Source organism: Pipra filicauda, unplaced genomic scaffold (genome assembly GCF_003945595.2).
Source record: "Pipra filicauda isolate LSUMZ 115617 unplaced genomic scaffold, ASM394559v2 scaffold76_size2844353_pilon, whole genome shotgun sequence".
NCBI lineage: Eukaryota > Metazoa > Chordata > Aves > Passeriformes > Pipridae > Pipra > Pipra filicauda.
This window is the reverse complement of record NW_024104942.1, coordinates 1,996,376-2,018,935: the sequence shown is the minus strand read 5'-3', so window position 1 is coordinate 2,018,935 and position 22,560 is coordinate 1,996,376. Positions and strand designations below refer to the sequence as shown.

The window sequence follows — 22,560 nt, the reverse complement described above, 5'->3', positions numbered from 1 at the left end:
TCTTCCCTGGCTGATGTGAAAGGGAGAGCAAACACACCTGTTTTCTCTCCTGCTGGGAGACAACCTCTCCTTTTTACTCTCATCTTTCCCAGACAATTGGGGAAGTGACAGTGGGAAGCAGGAGCTTAGTTTTTATTTTCCTAAATGATATATTATGAAAATATTTTCTCTCTTTAGTCCTAAATTTAATGTTTCTTACTATGTCATGAGCCATCATCTGGTCAGAGCTGCACTCCCACAAAGCCTCTATATTTCCAGAAATCGCTTCTTTGTGTAACAACACAATAAATAAATATATATATATATAATATATGTATATATAAGGAGTTGTTTTAATTTGCTGCCTTGAAATATTTTGGAAGAGCAACGGAACGGAGGAGGGAGTCTGCCCTCAGGAGCACTGTGTCTTATACCACCATGTCTCACTGGAAACTATTCCATTTGTTTTGATGCACGTTGATTTGCTAAGTAGCTTGGAGTCATCTTCTTAAGACAAGAGTCTTTAGGAGCTCAAGAATAGCTAATGCAAAGTGGGTCAGGAAGGCAGTGCTATTTAAAGTACCACGAACATTTCCAGCTATTTGGCAGATCCAGCATGTCCTGCATGTGTACAGTGTTCACCAGTTATCTCAGGATAAGTAAGGGGAGTAACTTGGGTGCTTCTCCTGGGATTTGACTGACACAGTGCTGCATTGTACTGGGGTGGGTTTGTATCAGAGCACTCCAGCTACCCCGTGACAGGGGAAGGATTGTGCTGGGTGAATTTAAGGCTTCTAGCTCTTTCAGGGAGAGATCTTTTATAAAGTCAGAGGTTCCATAAAGAAATAAGGATGTAAAACTTAAAAACAAGTTAAACATGCACTTAAGTACTTTGCTGAGTAGGACTGGACCTCTTAAAAGAGAGACTCAAAAAGAGGGAAGTTTTTGATAGTATAAGAATAGGCTTTTAAAATGACATCACAGTGTTTCTACTGCAGCATTTCTTTAGGTCACACTTGAACCAATTAGAATCCAAGTGTAAGGTGTAAAGAACACTTGAAAATGATTTAGAGTTGCTCCACCAAACCCAGGTCACATGGAGAAAAAACTTTGTGACATTCTGTAAGCACCACAATGGTGGGGAAATGCATGGAGTGACATGTGCCATCAGAGTTAAACAGGGTTAGGAGCACAAAGCTGTGGTGATCATGGGCAAGAATAAATTTGTCTTTCAAGTGGCTTGCCAGTTAGAGCTGTTGTAAAGATTAGGATAGTGGCTGTCTTTGATCTTTCTTTTTTTGAATGGCTGAGGTATCTCTTATTCTGCTGTGGAACTGCACTGCAGATGTATCTTTTGGGCAGTAAAATTTTCTGTGGTAGATTTAGGTGTTGCATTTCGTTAATTCCAAGTTTTGTCTTTGAGACCCTTGGTAGTTGTTTCTAACCTGGTAATTTTGTTTTTGTAAATCTGGGTGAGAGGTTTTTTGGCTTTTTGGTGAAATCCATAACAAAATGAAGGGAATGCTCCTCAGGAATGTCCAGTGGTCTGTGCATAGTGAAGACAGCAAATGTTAAATGAAATTAGGGAATAACATTGGAGTTAGTTTGATTGTTTATAAATACTCTCATTAACATTTCTTATTTTTAAATGAGTGTTGTTTTCAGTAAACATTTTTTTCCAACAAGCACTGACTTTTCAATGAATACTTGTTTATCTTCTTTCATCATCCAAGTGGTTTGGTGCAGGATTTTTGGTGACTATAGGCTGTGCACTTTTCCCATGTGGGAAAATACATTTTACTGTATTAAGTGTTAATGTTCAAACTTTTTTTATAACAATGTTTCAAAAAGTTTGTAGCTTCTGTTTTGGGCTTTTTTTGTTGTCCTCTAGATCTGTTTAGTTGCATGCACATTATCAAGACTTCTTGAAAGGGAATATTTGTATTTATCTATTAAGAAATAGATACAGTTGTGACGGAGAATTTTGTATTAATCAACATATATGTATACTCTACTTAGCATCTAACTTTTTCTGTTTAAATTTTTTAGGGAGAGCCTATAACTTTCTGTGAGAATAGTTTTGTGAAGCATCGTTCCAGTACGACTAAGCAGTTCTTGGAAACTGCTGTTAATCTTCAGCTGTTTAAACAGGTATGAGAGGTTAAATGACCCATGTTTAATGATTTTCTCTTAAAACATATCTCTATTTAAATACATTTTCCTTTCTGTCAGGTTATGGAGCTCTGGGATGAGATATAAGTACAGGCACTTTGTGTACAGTCATCACACTTTTGTTGTATTTTTAAATCTTCACTTATAGTTAAAAAGAGCAGTGATGAAGCCGAACAAAAAAATGACTCCAGGGTGCAAAGCCAGTGCAGCATCTCTTCAAAGCCAGTCAGAAACCCATCTAAACAGGAAAAACCATGGATCTCCCAGCTTGATGGTTGAACTTCATTTTCAGCTCTCTTGGCTCACAACCAAAGAGCTTAAACAACATAGTGCTTACTTAAATTGGACTTCAGTGGCGTTTTATTTAAAAACTGGATTCATACTGCAGTTGCAGTTTTCTTTGCTAGGCTCTTTGAAGTATGCACACAGAGAATGTTACAAGCCTTAGCCATAGGGGTGGCCTGAACATATTCTAGCTGATCTGTTAATGCAGATTCTGGATTAATAGGGAACAAGTTGTTGAATGTCTGGCGCAGCATAGTTATAGTTTGATTACAGACTTTAAAATTATTTTTGTTCTTTGATTTTATTCTCTAAGTCCTTTTTTCTCCCTTTTCATCAGGAGATTGCATGATCTTGCAATTGCATCAAAAGGGTGTTAAACTTACTACTAGATTTTTAGGAAAATCAAGGAAGATCTGAATGAAATCAGAAGATTCATAAAAGTACATATTTGCCTGCAAATACCTGAAATGATTGATACACAGGAGTTCATGTTTAAATAATCTGGAGGACTTTTTTGAAGATATACTACCATGATAGATAAGGGAAATTCATTATATATAGAATCTTCTAATTTTAAAAAAAACATTTGGTGTTAATCAGAGGCTCATGCCTAAAGTAAAGATTTGTGCAATGATGATGCTTTTTAGAAGTCCTGTGAAAATACGATCATAGAATGGGGCTCATTCAGTTTTAATGTGGTGTATGTTATACAATAAAAAATGTGAACTTAAAATAAGAAATCTGAAACCTTTTGAAGTATGATTGATTGGGCTGAAATGGAAAGAAGTCACAGACTGAAGTGTTGTTTACATTTTGTGTATCTTTGTGATATAAGGTAGCATGAAACTTTCTTAATAGAAAGGTGCTTACAAACAATGTTTCTAAACTGTTGTCATACTACTAGTACTAAAGCAAGATCTCTGGCTGTAAGAAATAGGTTCTATTCCACTGAAATGAATGGGCTTGTCAATGTGGCTCTGTACTTACCTACTACATTTTAAAGTGTTCAATTAAACAGAATAAGTTTACAGTTTGTTTTAATTTTATTTCCACTAAAGGAAATAATATACTTTAGAGGATTAGGAAATAGTAACAATTTTGATGATGTGTGTGGTTTAATAGTGGTAGTAGTAGTAGTAGAAAGTTTTTTTTCATTCCTCTAGTTCTTGTTGCAAAGGTTACTCCTACTTTTTCAACTAATTCTCAGCCCAACTGCATCTTTGCCAGTTTTTCCCCCTGACAAATGAGCTGTTTTCAAAGTTGTTTGTGTTCAGAGAGACCAGACTATATTTTATTCTGTTATGGAAGGTCTTTTAAGCAGGAAATAGTTCTTAGAGACAGCCTTAAACCTAGACCAAGCAGAAAGTTGGTAGTTTAAATATACCCTTTTTGCCATAACTGACAAGTGAGCTCTCTTTGTGCCACTTTATAAAATCCTTCCTCTGTCCTTTTTTCTTTGTAGGTTTTTAATCGTCTCTCTCCTACATTAAAACATGTTAATTCCTCTAATTTAATCACTCTTTCAAGTTTGAAAGTTGTAATGTATTTTCACCAAAGTACCAGGAAACCTCTGTCAGAATAAATGATGGGATTAATTAATTGTGTTACTCCCATTCAGATTATTTTCATCTTCAACATCATCTGTTTTTACTTTATATTGCATTTTGATGTGCTTTCTGTTTAGTGATATCCCCAAATGTATTAGCACATGCCAATCTTTTGTACCAAAATCATTACCTAACCTGTAAATGGGATCAGTCCCAGTGCTTACCTTTACCATGGCCACAGCTCATCTTGACACTTCTCCTGTCATTACAAGCTCTTATCTCCTTCTTGGGCCAGTCCTCATCCAGCCTAAAGTTCAGGTGTACTGTTCAGGTACTCTGCTTTTATTTCCTCTAACTAGTATTTTGAAATGCAAGAGTCTTTTCTGTGGTATAGATGAATTGCATTTCCTTTATCTAGGAAATTAATTATCAAAGAGCCTGTGAGAATCAGTGTTTTGATAACTCATATATTTTTCATTTACTCATTTAGCATTTTTCTCCCCCAAAATCTATTTGTAAGCCTCATTAAGTTGTTAAAGGCAAACTGACAGACCAGCACTTATAACAATTTTTGGTTTTTAAGTAATGTTACTGTTATTCTGCACTTCAACTATGCTTCCTTTACCTTGATAGATTCATAAAATGAGATTAATTTCCAGATATATGTGCTGGTTTTCTTAGCATCATGTAGCAGATTTGAAACTAGGGGGTTTTTGACTTGAGTTTTATTCCTTGGGTGTTATAATGTTCATCTCTGTATCTTGTTTTCATTACCCATATTCAGCATCTTAGTCTTTACTGAGAATGGAGACAGTATATTTTTGGCAGGGGCAATGTCTGTATTATCTTTTAGCCTCCAGCCCTTCTCTCAGACTTATAAATTACAGAGTTAACTTTTACATCATGTTGATGACTTCGCATGTTCTGGAAGTTGAAAGGGCTGTTTATATATCTCTGACAGAGAGTAAACCAAACTGTTTATGGAAAACATACATTTTTCCAGGAATTTGTAGAAGTAATTAATGATAAATATGCTGAAATGGATCACAGCTATTAGGGGTGTGTGAGGTTCAATTTGCTGCAATTCGCTGGCTTTAGTTTTGTAAAGGTGCCTTTTGCCCTGAATAGATTTAATGTTAAAACCCTGGTAATCATTATTCTTAAATTATTAGGATATTTAATTGTACATTTTTCTTAAAAAGAAAATAACTGTTATTTATGTATTAAATATTCTTATTTCCTGATTGAATATGCTGCATGTGACAATTTTTCCTGAAATACCAGACCCAGATTTTTCGAGAGTATGGATTTGAAAAATGGAAGGAGAAAGATATAAATTTGATGTGTAATTCCACGTGCTATTCTTTTCATGTAGCAGTTTAAGGGCAACCATTAACAGTAAATTACTCAAAAGTAATAACTACTACTACCACTACTAATACTTAACATTTCCTTTAAATAATGTCTCCAATATCTTTTTGCTAACAGTTCTCTTTGTCAGTATTTACATTAAATACTCAAATTCAGTCAGTGTTTCAGTCTTCTGTTGATAGGATTTTACCAAATGATGAGTATGTCCATAAATCTTACACAAGTTTATAGTATGGAATGAATCCATAACTTTCCCCGAAGAGATAATGTGGTACAGTTCAAAGGCTGAGATGGTGAGGGGGTGTCATTGTTTGGTTTGTTTTTTTTTTCCACAGCAGTAGCTAAAGGTGCTCTTATCTCTTTTTCTTACTGTGAAATAATCCAGTGATCCCACAGTGGTCTGACCATGAACCAACCTATTTGGAAAAAAACCAACTTGGAGTAAAATGAAAAAATAAGAAGGCATTTAGACAAGGAAGAGAGAGAAATTATCTTTGTGTTTGCCTTATTCTTGCTGCTGGAATTTTTGTGCTCTGAGAAATTAGTTTTTTCATGTCACTAGTCCATTCACTGACAAGCATCAGATTGGCACTGACACTGTTTGGATAATCTGTGGTAAAAAATGATAGAGCCAAATAATTAATTCTGGTTGGTTCCTATGTACTGTTTAGTACCAGCACATAACTCATAATTCTTGCTAGAAGATGAACTGTGTATAATTCTATAAATGCTTTCTCACTTTATCTGTCAGACTTGATTTAGCCTTTTCAAAACAAAAAGGGAGGGGTTGCTTCTTGAAAGAATTTAAAACCTATAACAATGTGCTTGTTATACTTCCTGGAAGCCTGATAATTCTTGAAAAGAATGTATTCCTCCCTTCTGAGAGGTTTAATCATTAATTGTCTAATTTTGACTTTTTCTGACACATTTGGATCATCTCAGTCTTTGTATGTAACTTGTGTGTAGATGCAAATCCATGTGGTCACGCAGCTGTAACCTCTGCATAAGGACAAGTGTCGCAATATGCATCTGTAGATGCACCTAAATAAGGGTTAGTGCTTAAAAAGACCCAAAAGGAAAAAGAAGTGTATTAGAACTTAAAAATACAGGGGTGTCAGTGCTGCACTGTGCTCAGTCAGGTGCAGAGGGTCTTAGGGTGCATTAGGCCTTGCTTTGTTTTGGCACTTTGTGTTGCATTTCTGTAGAGTTAAGTGAAATTCACTTCAAGTCAGCTCAAACTCTGCCCATCAAATCCATCCTGCTTCTGCCACTATCTCTGGAGCCAAGCCACAGCTTTCCTCAGCTGTTCACTGGACGGTCCTGCTACAATTTCCCCTCACTTACTGTCTCTTTAGGACCATTTTTCATGTGGAACACGTGTGCTTGCCATAGACTTCAAGTGGACATCATAATCTGTTGTTTCTTTGAACTGGGTGTGGTGAAATATTTACAGTTTTTCTAAAGGGACTTTTTGTGTACAGCAAGTTCTACTTCGTATCTACTGATGTCCACCCAGAAAGGGGTGCCACGGGGAGGTTTGTTTATGTTTTTCTGATGAAGTAAACTTACAAATTCACAACAGAACGTCAGGGATTGTCTCAGTGACCTTTATATGGGTATCATTACAAATCCGAAGTTACCATTTGTAAGGAAATAATTAATTTCTTTTCATGCCATTAGGAAAATATAGAAAATATAGATAATTTACTTGATCTATATAAAGTACTTTATATACCTCCTGCTCATAATTACAGCTGCTCTTGCAAAGTCCATCTAACAACCTTATTATCCTTAAGTCATATGTTTTCTTTAACATACATATTCCATTATAATGAACGCATTTAAAACTATAACACTGTAAAGCAGTAGAAGAGAAAACAAAGTGTGACCCTTTTTTTTTTCCACCCCCAGTTTATTGATGGTCGACTATCAAAATTAAATGCAGGAAGAGGATTCTCTGATGTTTTTGAAGAAGAAATCACAGCAGGAGGCTTTTGTGGAGGTACAGAATTAATTTGTGTGTACTCATTGACACTTCTTCTTTGGGAACTGTTCAACATGATGTCCTCATGATGTCCTGTAAATTTTAGAAGTCATTAATCTTGTTACTGCTTCATTGTTTCCATTCATTCTTGGAAAGGTTTTAGGCGTTAACAAATCACTGCTGGGACACATACTATTATGTGTCTGGTTATGTCAGTATATTAAATGAAGATACGTTTGTTTAATCCAGTAAAACAATTCTTGTATTTCAGCAGAGGATGGGATATCACTCTAGTGTTCATGTTTATGTAGTATGATATGTTCTCTGTAAACTATTTTTAACATATTTGATATTCGTGATGCTTAACTTCTAGATAGTTATGTTTTCCATGAGCACTTCTGTTTTTTTCATATCTACTTACTTCTGCAGTGCAGAAATCAGACTGATTTCCTAAATCTTAAGAGAAATTTGCTTTCTCCAGCAAATGTGTTCCTCTAAAAAAGGGGAAGTTTTTGTGACTTTTATATATTATCCGAGAAGGGACATGAAAGTTTGCCTTCTCCATAAACAACAATATTATTCCTCATGTTGTTTGCCTCAGTTGTGTTCACTGGCAATTGTTACAGTGCTTTGCACATTAGGTAACCCATATGGAAGAGTACATGCTGAATCCAGTCCTGATTATTACAGGATTATTGAAAGGTTTCCTGTTTAATGTTTAGTACAAGTCTATTGTTATTTGAGGTATTGTCATGTTTTAACCCCAGCTGACAACTAAGCACCACACAGCTGTTCACTCTACCCCAGCCAAAACCAGCACAGGTATAAAAGATGGGATCAAAATATTGGATCAAAATATTCAAGACCAGCACAAATACTGTTTTATGGTCCATCTTGAAAGTAGTGTAGAAGCTTCCTCAGTAAATGGAGGTTATGTGATATGAGCAAATCCAGAGAGTTGCATATGGCAGCTTCCTTTGCAAGACTGCTTTTGAATGGGCACCCACAGAGAAACTATCAAGTGGTGCAGAGCCATCTGTACCTCCTGCAAAACACCTTTTTTGTACTCAAAGTACATAATTGCTTTTGTTCAAGATTTTCACTGCCTTCTCCTGCCCTCTGTGTCTTGTGCCAGGATCTAGCACATAATTTGTGGGACTTTTTCATGATTAAAGTGTGGTTAGTTATACAGAGATTTACTTCTTTCCTGCCTTTTTAGGGTAACTTATGCTGCTCTGTAAACAGATTTGAGGCATCGAGCATCCATTATTCAGATAGGTGATGTCAGTATTCAGAGCTCGTTTGCTGGCTGCAGTTAGGGGTCAGGAGGCTGCAATAAAACTGCAATGGAAGTTAGATAAAGCTTGTTTCTTGGCTGGGCTCTGGCAGCCTGTGAACCATGTCTCACCTGGCTCTGCTCAGGAGGGACTGCTCAGCTCTGCTATCAGTTCTCGGGTGGATTGCGCTGCGTGTGTACTTTTCACATCAGGCAACTGAATATTGCCAGGCTGTGGACAAATTGCTTAGGGCACATATTCAGTATTTACATAACTGCTGTCTCATTATTGTTATGAAGTGCAGGGCTAACAATATGTATGCAATGGAAGATGACATTTTGTGACGCTAATGGGGTAGAACTATGATCTCTTTGCAGAGTTAGCTCCCATCAACTTGATCAGGAAGCCCAAGGTTTTAAAAAAACAGGTGAAACTCAGATTTCAGAAAAGTCACAGAAAGTTAGTGTGAGCTACAAGCCATTAAAGGACAGGTGAACACAGTCTTAGCTGTAGAGAGTATAATTTAAATACTACTGAATCAAATTGAAAGTGATTCTTTAAGTAATCTCTTTTTAAATTGGCATTTTTTCCCCATATCCAAGTGTAACTAAACCAGAAAAGACAATTAAACAGGAAATTGAAGATTAAAACTTAAATTTCATTTTTTTAATTATTTTTTTTCAATAAAAGTGGTCAAAACTTATTTCTGTATGTCTACATCTGAAAATAAATTTGTCAACCATCTTCATTACGGTTTGCACTTTGTGCTTAAAATTTTATTTTCTCTTACATATATTATTCAGTGGAAGTATTAGTTCTCAAGAGTTTTATGTAACTTTCAATACAAGAATATAGTGATGGATTGGCTTAGCACTTGGATTTCTTGTAGAATACATTAATTAAAGTAATTTCTAATCACATGAATTTTACTCCAGTCTTTTTCTTTTCCATTGGTCTAGTATCAATGGTGGTAGAATAAGGAAAACTGAAAAAGTGAAAACATTTGAAACTACAGCTCAGACATGGAAAAAGTCACTGTTAAGGACACCAGAATCCAGATGATATATGAATATTGTTGATAAGAATTGAAGTTATGAAATGTCATGTTAAAGAAAGTAGTTACAGTTCACGCAGTTTCTTTAACATACTAGCAATTGTTGAATTTCACCCTGTAACATGTTATTTGCATGCTTCCTTCTGTGACAGATTTAGGGAGCCAGATCAAATAAGTGCAAAATGAGTTATTTTTGCTTATTTTGACATTCTTAGAGAGAGTCTGAGAGTCTGGCTTTCTCAACATTGCTTGTAAAAAGTTTAGTGGAATGTGTGAAAGTGCCTGATATGAGTATAAACAGCTTGTTTTTTTCACCTCATTGAGAAACTTTGGAATACCTTTTACACTGATCCAGTTAGTTCTCAGACCTGTTCTAGGAGACTGTGTTGGCCTTCCACTAGTCATTGCAATAGTTCTACCCAGTTCTTGGTTACTTGATTATTGCAAAGGTTAAGAAGTTTTGAAAACTCCTCTTAAAACTCTGCAACTTCAAAGATGTATTGGTATGATCCTTTCAAAATGGTCAAACTCTGAAACTTCAGCATTCTTATTGAAGTGAATGTCTTGTATGGGGTCCATAGCAACTCATGGTACTGGAGTATTCAAGTGACTGATATACTCTAAAACTTTCTCAGGGATCACGAACCTAATCTTTGGCGTTCAGCTGAAGCACTTTTAGGAGATAGTATTCATTTCTTCATCGAGTAGAATTTAACATTGTCCTTCATGGCCAGTTTAGTGGCACAGTCGTCTTTGGTGGTCCTACAGAAGCCAGTAGCTCTTACTTGCCTTTAGGGTGTCTTCTTTGTGAAAGAAAGTAGATATAGTTAAGAACTTAAAAGGTTTTTTCCTGCACAGGAATACATAGTTGTACCATAACCCTTGGACTTTTCTCTCGTTCTTTTTCCTTGGGATTGTACCTTCTGCATCCATGTCACTGTGGGGCATGAAAATTTGCCCAGAGGGATCTTTATGGTTGAATGCAATTAATGATATTATATTCTTTCCTTTGAGTTAGTATTTTTCTTTGTAGACTTTATAGCAGTATGATACCTTATCATAGTTTTAATTTCTCTTTCTACCTCAGTTGGAATTAAAAACCTTGTGTGTTGAAAAGATAAGCTTTACGAAGGAAATAGAAAACATGAAATAAGAGATTCCTAGGTTTCTTTCTTAGTGTACGTGTATTCTTATCTTTACATTCCTTGTCTGTCTGGAAAGAATTAAATTAATAAATCATCCTCTAAGGGCATTTTTTTATGCATACAGTGAAGAAGGTTGAAACATTTCAAATGTTGAATGTATGTTTTATTGTGTTATATTTTACATTTCTATTTCAGGAAATTCAAGATCTTACCAACAGTGGATGCATACAGTGAAGGTATAAACTTGGTTAAGTAATTATGCTGGCTGCCTTGTCCTTTAAGTCTTTATCCTTTTTCTTACATCTATATAACGGTAAAAGTTTGTTCATTTGTGAGGAAAATGTAAGTGTGTTCTGTAATAAATAACATGTCTATGGTATATGCAATAATTCTGTGGGTTTTCTTCTTGGAGATTTAAAAAACCGCCAAAGTCCCATACAAAAAAACCTTGTGCAAAATGCATAAGGTTTTTCTCTCTGTATAGTTAAAGATTTCACTGCTTTCTGTATCATGTTACATTCCATAACTGTGAATTAGGTGTGACAGTACAATTTGATATGAAGTTTATCACTTCTAGTAAATAGCAATTCTGTTAATATGGATTTGTGCGGTTTGGCTGGCAAAAGAACCTTGGTATAACCTTGTTATTCTGCAGGATTAGGAAAATATATTATTTTAGATTAAGAGAATTCTTGTGTGGTTAAATGAGATAGTTCTTTCCGTGGGGTCAAAGTATTTTTTAGTCGCATAATAAATATGATAAGAACACATGAAAAATAACCTTAACTTCTGAATTGATTTTGAAATGGTAACAGTGAATGAAGAACGAGAATACATCATTCTGTTAGAATGCATTGATAAATGTGTCAGCCGTGGTCATGACGTACTGTAACCCTTGTGTGGCTGCAGACAGCAGGTTGGAGAGGAAACACAGCTGTGGTTGCTCTTACCCATTTAAAAGGAAGATTGTTATTTCTTAACAGCACGCTGTTTATTTTTCCTTGCTGTTGTCTTAGGGTTTGACTTGTGTTAAAATGTTGCTAAAATACATTTTTTCTGCATTTCAGAAAGGTGGTGCACTGATCAACACAGCGATGACCAAAGCCACTCCGGCTGTGAAAACAGCATATAAATTTGTAAGATCATCTATTTCAAATAAATAATACATAAAAATACTGCAACTTCCTACAACCTCTCATTCTTCCTGAATGCTTAAAAACCTAAGCATTTTTTAAATGTATTGCAGAAAAGCACTTCAGCCTTTAGAAAGTGTCTAGCTTCACTTGTTTTCTCATCTAGCACTAGGATTTAGAGTTGATTCAGAGTCTTCCAGATAGCTTGTACATAAAAACAGACTTTTTCAAAGCATTAGTGCACTGGTTTTGTTTCAGTTTTAATACACACTAGAAGCTTATTTGAATATCATTTAGCTATTTGATACACAGCTGCAATTTTGCTTTGGCACTAAGTGCTGCACTGTTGAAAAGATGTGGTAAAGCATCAGTAATGTGTGCAGCAAATCATCTGCTCTTTTAAAGATGGTATTGGAATACTCATGTTTAACTGGATTTAATGCTTATACTTTTGATGTTAAAAGATCTTGTTTTCGAAGGCTGCCGAAGCAGTAAAACATGTGACACTATACGGTATTGTGCAGTACGGTAAAACAGCAATAGTATAAAATGAAGTGGGAAGTATTTTAGGGTTGCTTTTTTAATATATGGAAGAGAGTTTTGGCTTCCTTTTTGCCTTTCTAATTGTTTCACTAGTTGGATGCATAATAAGTAGTCCTGAAACAAATCAGAAAATCAGTCTAAGCTAGTGTATTTTCAGTAAAGTTTTCAAACAGAATTTTTAATTTTACATCACTTGAAAAACACAGCAGTCATGAAGAGAAACAGGTAAATAAATTAAATATACTTCATAGTCATGGACTCATTTATAATTTAAAAAGTGGTTCATTAACAGGTTATCTGCAAATTATTCATCTTAATTTGCACTATCTTAGACGGTGGTTACATGATCTTCTCCCAGCCTTCAATTTTGATAATTATGTCTTTGATAGTAAAGGCTCTTCAAAGTGAACTTCTGTACATGCCAGGAAACACTAGTAAATTTTTGAGGATCCATGTGTGTATGGTATTCATATTTATACCCCATTTTATTTCTTATGTTGTTACCCTTTATGGGACCTGCTACTAGAGAAATGAAATATGGATTTCTTAATTGTTAGATAACTGGTTGGTAGTTTTGAGTAATGTGCTTGGTACCATCCCTCAGAGTTAGAACAAAGCACTCCAAAATTCATATAAATGCTGTGAGCATGATCTGGAAAGTTTAAAGTGGCTTTCAGGTTAGCATTTGCTACATGGCACCCCATTGTGCTGTTACTGAGCTTATGGATGTATGATTTAAGGATCAAAAAGACTCTCTGAGCTCTTGATTCAAGAAAATGATTTTCTTTTTCTGAATTGCCGTGTACAGAACACCATAGAAAAAATAGGTAGTTTCCAGATATTTATGGCCTTGAATATATTTTTTAAAGTCCTGTTTTCAAGACAACCTTGACAACTTCTGTAGTTTTTACCTTTTCTTCTATTAGGGTTAGAGTTTTTGATGTTGTGCCCCCCATCTTTTATTTTTTTTTTCCTACTCCTCCCTTCTCTCTCTCAAATGTTTTTTAGCATAAGAACATGGTATTCGGTATTGAAGAATATTCTTGGCTGTTTTCTATGCAACTGTGATCCTTGTCTGCCTCTTTTAATGCGTACAGAATTTTCCCCTAAATAGCAGCATTATGCTGTTCAGCAACACTGGGCAAAATCTCCATCTGCATATGAAATCACTTCATTTCTCTTAAGATTGATGTTGCCCTGCAAGTTGCCAGACTGGAACACTGTAGCAGTCATCTTAAAAATCTTAGCATTTTTTTCAATGTGCTTTACTGCTAAAATGTCCTTTCAAATTTAAAGGAGCATTTCAAATAAAGGAGTGATGTATATGACCATACTTAGCCTGTCCCTAGTAATAATGGAAGATTTTTGAGTATGTATGTTGTCACAGCATTGGCATGCATGTACTGAAAAAAATCCTTAAATATACAGACAAAGCATGAATATAAAAAAATACAGTGACAGTGCATGTATGAAATTTGTCACAAAGGTTATTGCTGCTCTTTATATCACCAGGTGTTTAAAAAAGAAAAGGTAAAATAGGTATGGCATCATAAAGCATGTTCTGTGACTACAGCCAGTGTCTCGCAGAGCTACTCAAGTCCTTTTCTTTCTCTAGGCAAAAAACCAGGCAAGGCAAGGAATAAAAGAGGTGAAGAGTAAGTTAAAACACAAGGTATGTGGTGCACTTTTTACTTTCTTACATTGCTTCCTGTATCAGTTTGAAGCTTATACGTTACAAATCACATGAGATTTGTGTTTTTAATGACTTTTGAAATATGCTTAGCCCTTTGTTCAACAATACATTTTTCATAACGAGCCCTCTGGCAACTATCTGTCATTCTATGCATCCACTGAATAATCTCTTTATTGTTTGCATATTTTATCATAGAACAACAGAGGTCTTCAAAGATACATTAAGAGGATGTATGTTTTCATAAAGTTGATTGCTTTGATATCACAATCCCAGCCTTTGCTTCAAGCTGAGAATTTGAGATGGGAGAGTCTTGCAGTACAATGTATTTCAGGAAGTGTAGTTGTCCAATTTTAGTTTTGCAAGGTTTTTGAACAATAGCAATGTTTAGAGACGAATGAATAGTTTCATTAGAAAAGATGTTTTAGGCATTTTGCAGCTGCTTTTCCCATTCAAAATTTTGTTTCCATGTAATATTTTTCTGTATGGAGAAGGAACCATTTTTTGGACAACTTTTGTGCTATTTTAAGAAAAATTTCAAAAATATTTGAACAATTCATCTTTTAAATGACAATGTGTGTAATCCAGTGTCTTGAAAAGCTACATTTGATTTTCTTACTACAGATGGTATTTTCATGACAGTAATAGATTGTGGCAAGATCATTTTGAATGCATTCTGCATGCATAATATGGAGGGTATGTTTGCAGATAGTGATTATAAATAAAGGAATTTAAATCTGTTTTGCTGCATAGGAGAGTGAGGAAGAGTATGGAACTTGCAGTGCTGGTGCAGTACAGACTGTTCCCATCTACACATCACATTATGAGAAAAGAACAAGCTCAGAAAAACGAAGACTGGCACAGGTAAGACACCTGAAACTTCTGTTCGTATTCACATGCATATGGGGAATTTGTTTTGCTACTTACAGTAGTGTTTTGGTGAATTTAAGATTATTTTACTGTCTGGGATGAGATAGTGTGATTAAAAGGCTGTGTTTGTAGAAATACTGCTATACTGCTTGTATGGAAAAAAATACTATTTCTATTTCATCCCTGTTGAGAGGGGAAAGAACAGGAGATTTATAAGTATGGATTTGGAATATAGTTCTTAAATACTGTTTTTGATAGAGGCTTCTCACAAAAAATCATTCTGGTCTATTCACAGATCTCTATTAAGCTATCTTTTTTAGTTTCTTATGGTGAGACACAGTAATTTTGTGTTTCTGATAAATTGTTTTGGCAGCCATATGGCCTTTAACCTTGCTCAGATCATTATGATTTATTATTTTAATAATAAGTCAGCTAGTTAATACAGTGCCAACGCCTTGGCTTTTTTTCTCTAATCCTTTCTATTCTAGATTTGAAGTAACAGGTGTAGTGTCTCAACTTTGGCAAGTGTTTTAATGTTTTTGGATTCAGTTTGACAGTTTTATTCCAAAGATATCAACAAAATAGGTTTTGTAACACATTTTCTGCAAATTATTACCGGCATACATACATATTTTTAATATACAGGTGTTTATTTTTACATTACATTGTTATTGCATGTTTTTAATATCTTATATGTGGATTTTTAATGCTTGTATCTTCCTCATATGAGAATTAAGTCTAGAAATTCAGTCCAGGTGATCTAACAACATTTATTTTTTTGCTCTAGATATTGCAGCAATAAAAATCTGGATTGTCTGTTTAATGAATTTGATTTTAAATTAATTTTTATCAGTAATAAATATAAAGTTTGTGAAATTTAACATAGAACTGATGTAGATTATTGCTAAATGATGGTGAAATTGTACATTAGCATTAAGTAATTTTTAGTGGGGTTATAAATAAAGCAAAGACTTTCTGCTTCGTTGATCTGGTAGTGCTGCCCACTGTTATATACAGGAGTCTAGGGATACAAAGGAATATAATTTACCTTGGTACAATTAAACATTTCTTTTGAAGACGTGTGTTCACACAGAACAATTTAACTTCTGTATGTTTTTGTGGTCATACAGCTGTATAGTGCTAAATCCTGTAATCGTTGCTGTTCCTACAAGTTGTCTTTTAGCTTTGAAAATAAGGCAGGAGTGAATATCTGCCCGTAACTTTTTGCACACATACACATGCATGTTAACATGTGTGCAGACACACATACATATCCATGTACTTAAATAGGGTTTATTCACTAGCAAAGCTTGTAATAACAGCCCCGTGGTTTTGCCCTGCTGCAAATGAAGGTCCCTTGTTTTCTCCCCAGCACCAAACGTCACGTGAACCCAGTGGGCAGGAAGGAGCACATGGGGATTGCTCTCCAAGAACTCCTTCACCCCTCACTCACGCCATTCCCTCTTTTTCCTTCCCCTCCAAAAGCAAACAAACAAAAAGGTTTTTAAAAAATAATAGTTACTACTCTTATTTTTATTTTTGTTCTTTGTGTTTGAATAAGATAACATAAATACAAGTTCTTTATTAATAAGTGGTGATTTTAAACTTTGCGTCCAAACAAAAATATATATTTGTGTTCACAATGCATGTGTATGAGAGACTGTTTGATCTAGTACTGAAACTGCTGTTTAAAAGAAGTGAATTTCAGTGCCATTGTTGTCAGATTTAATCCTTTTTCTCTTTATCCTGCAATAACTCTTTATCCTGCAAATGAGCCTCTCCACCCAGATTTCTAAAATGATGTCCATGAGTGTCTATATCAGTAAAAGGATAGTGCTAAAATAGGATTCATGCAATTTGATACAAATTTAAAGTAAGGACCAGATATTGATTAAGTTGTTATGTCAGTGTACTTGAATATCACCCCAAACCCTAAATAAACAATGAACAAAAGAGAGAGATTGCTTTTAATAGTCATCTTGCTTCCAAACAAGAGGCATCTCTGCACTTTATTACTATTTCTTCCATAGTGAAACATTTAGAAAATCATAAATATAAAGAATTTGGTGTTACATTTTATGTCATATTAGATGCATGTGTTGAGCTTTTTGTTCTCCACTTCTTGGAAACAGTTAAATACTAACAGTACCTGAGATGCTGTAAAACATATTTATTTTGAAAAGTTGTGTATGATATGAAAGTTTGCTTCACTGAGAAAGATTATTTTAAAAATTGGGTCATAACAGGATTTTTGGGGTCTGAGAGGATGTTTCCTTTACAATAAAAAGTGAATCTTCTTTTACCCCAACAAATAGTAGTTTGTATATGGGTCTGCTAATTAGTACGGTTATTTCCTGTTTTGTTGATGAGGCTTTAATAAATGTCAAGGGTACAGCCATGAAGATCTCCCAATTAGGCTTTGCGTTTGTAAAACCCAACCCCTTTGCTTTTGTGTGAAGATGACAGTTCCAACTGCAGCCTCAGCCTAACAGGGCTCAAGGGAAAGGATACTTCTCTGGTTTTATTGAAAACAAGGCCAGTTTGGCCCAGGGAGAATACCAGCACTGGTCACAGTGCAGAGCCATTTTTAACAATGAATATTTACTAAGCTTTATGACTGCTGTCATAGTGGCTTTATTTTTTTTTTAACAAAAAACTAGCAGTAAATAAAAAAAAAGTCTAGCGTGTAAAATAGCTGTCAAAAACCTAATCAGAGGATAAATAATTAAATGTGCTATTGCAAACCGTAGTGATCAGCTTGCCCTCCTATAATTTGCATTTTGTGAGTCTTCCCTAAAAAAAAAAGGAACTGAGGGGAGTGTACTCCTACGTGCCCGTGTGCATGCGCGTGTGCGCACACAATTAATCTGTGCCTCAGATGAATCCTTCTATCTCTGTAATATTCATTTGAGCTTCCCCTTGCTTAGGTTCGCTGTTCTAGGCTTTTTATATGTGTGTGAAGCTTAACTATATTGCAAGTCAACATTAACAGATGGATTGCCCTAAGCAAGGGAAAACCACAACAACAAAATCTAGTGAAAGTGGAGGATTGAAGCTTTTTATTGTTAAGCCTTATTAAAACCTTGGCATGTGCACTGCTGTTAACTGTTTCATGCCTAGAGCTAATAATATGTCTCTGGTATGTTTTATCTCTTGCATTAATAAGGGATGTAGAAGGTATAAGAAATCACCAGCTAAAATTTTTGAAACAGAAATTAATGCAAGCATGAGATCGCTTCAACACTGCAGTATCTTCCCAATGATGTTGCTGAGTTCCTTTAACTATTGATGAGAAGGGCACAGGAGGGCATGTATTAGACTGTGGTGCATTCAGTTTTTGCATAATCTGTTTTAGTTCTGTTTCATTATATGCTCCCAGGTAATGCAGGTTTCTGGGTACGCAGGGACCTAAATGCAGTAGGAGCTCTGTAAAATTGCTCCAAATTAATATATAATTAAAAAGAAAATGTGTTTGTTATGATCCTAGTTAGAATGTCAGGAAGATCGGTTTGATTTCATGAATATGATCTTTGTAATTTTGCTGTTATATTAGGTGTTAGGGTAGCTTATTGAAAATGGTGCATTTCAGGATATCAATAGTCCTAATGTATTTTGTAGCTAATAAAACACTCTTGAAGATTTGCAGAATACCGAATAAGAACTACCAGTTCACTTTGCAATTAGTAAGTTAGCAATGCCCCCTTGTCTCTAAGGAAATGCATGTAATAGTATGTGCCTAAAGGTACTACAGGTATCTTGCATCTGTAGTGGAAATCAGCATTTGGATTCTAAGTGTGGATTTACCAGGAATCCCTGTGTGTCAGCAATACTTAAAATGTTCCTATATTGAAGATACCAAGTGAACTATTCACCATGACTTTGCAGGATCCAAATACAGTGACTAAGAAGGTTTTAAAAACACTTTTGCATAAGGTAATAAAAGCCAACTTAGACTAAACTTTTTTCTTGGTATGCTCACATAGAAGAGAACTACCAGTTTTTAGTCTTTTTTTTTTTTAAAGCATATTGCAAATGGAGCTTTTTCACTTTTATTGAAGTATATCCTAGTAACTATACAATATAGAATTCAGCTTGTAGTAGGTATACTTGGCATCTGTTCAACAAAGATAGCAAGTGTCAAGCAGGAAGATGTGTTCAGAATAACCTTACCTTCAGGAGTGCCCCATTTATCAATATCCTTACAATGGCCAGTAAAATAAATGACATAATCATTAGCTACAAAGGGCTTCCAGTAACTGATTACCCTCCTAACCTGAAAAAGGCTGTGAGAGTTGACTATTCTGAATACTTTTTTTTTTTTTTTACCAGTAATGTAAGAGAGGAGATGACATGCTTGTGATAATGCAGTGCTGAATATACTGAGTATTCTGTATAAGATGACTTTCTTTTGGAAAAAAATCCACAAACAGCCCCACAATGGTTTCAGAAACATAAAAGCTCTGATTAAGGGCATTTACCTGTATTTGTATTCAGATAATGTGCTTGAGATCACATCTATGCCTACCATCCACAGATAACATGATTATGTTACTGGAGGTCTCTTCTGCTCTCATTGTCTAAAATATTATAAATTGACAGATGTCATAAAGTAAGAGCTTTTAAAAATGTAAATCACATTTTGTAAATAAAAAGTAAAATACAGTGTTGAAGTAAGCTTTGGTTGATCAGTAAATTGTGATTCTTAGCTAATGTGTAATTTGAAAATATTGTAGATATCATTAGCTTCCTTTAATTTGGAGAAAAATCTTTTGTCTTGGTGTGTCAAGTAAGATCTCTTCATTCTGCAAAACAGTCAGATTTCCTTTTAATTAAAAATGAGAAAGCTAGGCAGCCAAAATTCAAATTGTAGATTACGAGAGTGCCCTCTCGTGGCGCCGGTACCTTTTCGAAGAGGTGGAGGCACATGTATCCTCTACCTCGTGCAAGGCTTGCTTGTTACAATAGAAAACCTCTCAGAAATCAACTGGTACTTCCTTTGTTTTTGTTAAGTGAAATAGTACCTGGGTTTTGTGCAAAGTAAGCATTTAGATGCTTTCATGTATGGTGTGTAATATTATTTTCTGGAATAGGGAATAATAAGCTACCAAGGAGAGGCAGAATTACAACATTGCTCACTGCTCCCACCTGCCCTCTCTGCTAAACGGAGACAGTGACATTCTGCAGCAGAGTTCTGCTCTTGCTTCTGCACCCATAAACAAGTGTAAACCTTGTGGCTACTTGTCTCCCAGTTTTGCAGTAAAACATCATTTAAGAAACCTCTGCACAGATTACCATGCTTCCAGTTAAAAAAAAAAATAAAGAAATTGGAAGTTAGGATAATGGCCAGGAAATCACTCTGGAATTTTTTGTTACCCTGTGAGCATTTTTTGGAATGCTTGGTTTTTTGAGGTGAAGTCATCACCATATCTACGTCTGATCTTACTGAAAGAAAAGTTTATTCAAGCAAAAACTTCACAGGTGCTTTTCCTGACTATTATTGACCCCTGCTTAAGTTTTTTAACAAATAGAAAGACAGCCTTTCTGAGAGTCTTTTCTTCTACAAACAAAGACACCACACTGGTATGTTTCCAGTGTTTTGCTTTTTCTGAAGTATATAAAAGAAAAATGCTGTCTCACAAAGTACCTTCAAAACTGGATTAACCTTTCTGTCCTTAGTAGTTAATTGAAATAACTGGATTAAATTTTTCATCAGGAGAATTTATTGATATCTTCATGTAACAGTGGTGTCTTCTGCGTTCGTTTGCTGTGTATCTTCTGTCTTCCACGGGTCACATTTTGGCTCCCTCAAAGCAGGGAGCCAGAAGAGCTGTCAGACAATGTTTGGGATCTGCATCCCAGCTTCCATTTTTCTTTTGCCTTCTGGCCTGAAGCACCACTTTACATCTAAAACTTCAGCTCTAGTACTGTATGTTCCCTAACCTTTTCTTTCTTTCTATAATCCTGTACCTTAGAATTAAAAAAAAAAAAAAAAAAAAAGAGATAAAGAAGTTCAATTAAAGAAAAAAGTTTGGCTGGGGGCAAAAGGAGGGAGAATTAAAAGAGACAGGAAAAGCCTTTGCTACAGGGATCTCAGCATCTCTGAATGTGAGAGCTCAGATTCGACCCATCTAATTTTAGACACTTCTGAAATGCTGAAGTTATTAGCTGCATTGCTGCCCTAGGCTGTTTCTGTAGTAAGTGGAGAGAGAGGGGCATGACCAAAGGGCAACTCAGCCCACCTAGAATCTAGACTGCATCCTGATGATGCCTCTATCCTGCTGTTAATTTTCTAATTTTGGCCCTAAAATATCTAAAATTAGTGAGTAGCATCCAAATTCAAGTGCCAGCCATATTCACAGCACCTTGCAGAGAAAGACCTTCTTTGTTGAGCAGAAGACTCCTACTGGTGCCAAACAGAAGGAGGGACTTCTCTTTTTTAATTCTTCTGGTTGGGAGCCTTAAACAGTCTAGAGATGTGCTTGGGGTCAATATTTCTGTTTCTAAGGCACAGTCTATTTTTCACCGTGATTAGTTTGTCTGTTTTCAGGCTTCATACAGAGCTTCCCTCAAATAGGTTCTAACATTGTCCATAGGTCTGATGGACAGAGTTCAGTGTTTCTGAAGTCTGGAGGTATAGAATGTTTGTCTTTATGATCACATCCACATTGTACATTTCAACTTCAGTATTTTTGGTAAGTTTTCCTCTGAGAAAGTCACACACGATCAGCAAACAGTGCTCCCAGCAGTGATTTTACCATGTGATAGTTTTGCTGATGTCAGGGTATGATGCCTATTTTAACTAAAAGATCAATTTATGTTCCAGCCAGGCAAACTGGGTTTACAGCTCTTATGATTCATTAAAGTCACACATGGTGTACCTGAGTTAATTCCAAGTCTCTTGACTTTCCTGTTACCTCAAACCCGTGTTCCCTTTCCTACCTTTGTGCATATAAACATTTATGTGGCTTTGTGCATATGGACACCTGATTAGTTTTTCCTTTTCTGACACACATTCTTCCTTATCTCCTTGCTCGTCTCCACTGTGACCCCCTCAGTGCTCCATTCTGTCATTTTCCTTCCATCACTGAGTGTATTGGGGACATTAATAACCATCAGAAGGGAAAATATGTGATATTTTTCTCAGTTTTTGTAACTGGAAATTCTACCTGGTTAATCTGATTCTTAGAATCATCCAAAAAAAAAAAAAAATGAGCTGCTGGCTTTAGTTGTTGCAAATGGCACTGCAATTCCCCACATCCTATTTTAAAGGACTAACACTTGTGTTTGTTGCCAATTAAAATGGAGCCAGGCTGCCTTCGGATGGTGCACTCTTTGCAGCTAGAATGATGTGTGGCATGGTGCCACAGTGCATCATCAGCTGAAAACAGGCACTTTAGCTAAGAATAGCCTCTGTGCCATTGAGAAGAACGAGCGGGATGTGGCTGCTCGGAGGTGATGCCTGACTGTGGGCAGTGGGGAGCCTCGGGCTGATTTAGGGGGCTCAGGCTTC

At 35.6% G+C, this 22,560-nt stretch overlaps 1 protein-coding gene across 1 annotated transcript in view; it reads left to right on the top strand.

Moving 5' to 3' along the window:
• DENND1B (DENN domain containing 1B) overlaps positions 1 to 22,560 on the top strand; it is a 157,656-nt gene that overhangs the window by 120,203 nt on the left and 14,893 nt on the right. Inside the window, exons 14-19 of the mRNA XM_027713318.2 lie at positions 2,029 to 2,130; positions 7,266 to 7,356; positions 11,010 to 11,050; positions 11,882 to 11,950; positions 14,106 to 14,162; positions 14,934 to 15,044. Of these exons, the coding sequence (XP_027569119.1) occupies positions 2,029 to 2,130; positions 7,266 to 7,356; positions 11,010 to 11,050; positions 11,882 to 11,950; positions 14,106 to 14,162; positions 14,934 to 15,044 (471 nt within the window). The remainder of the gene's footprint in view (positions 1 to 2,028; positions 2,131 to 7,265; positions 7,357 to 11,009; positions 11,051 to 11,881; positions 11,951 to 14,105; positions 14,163 to 14,933; positions 15,045 to 22,560) is intronic.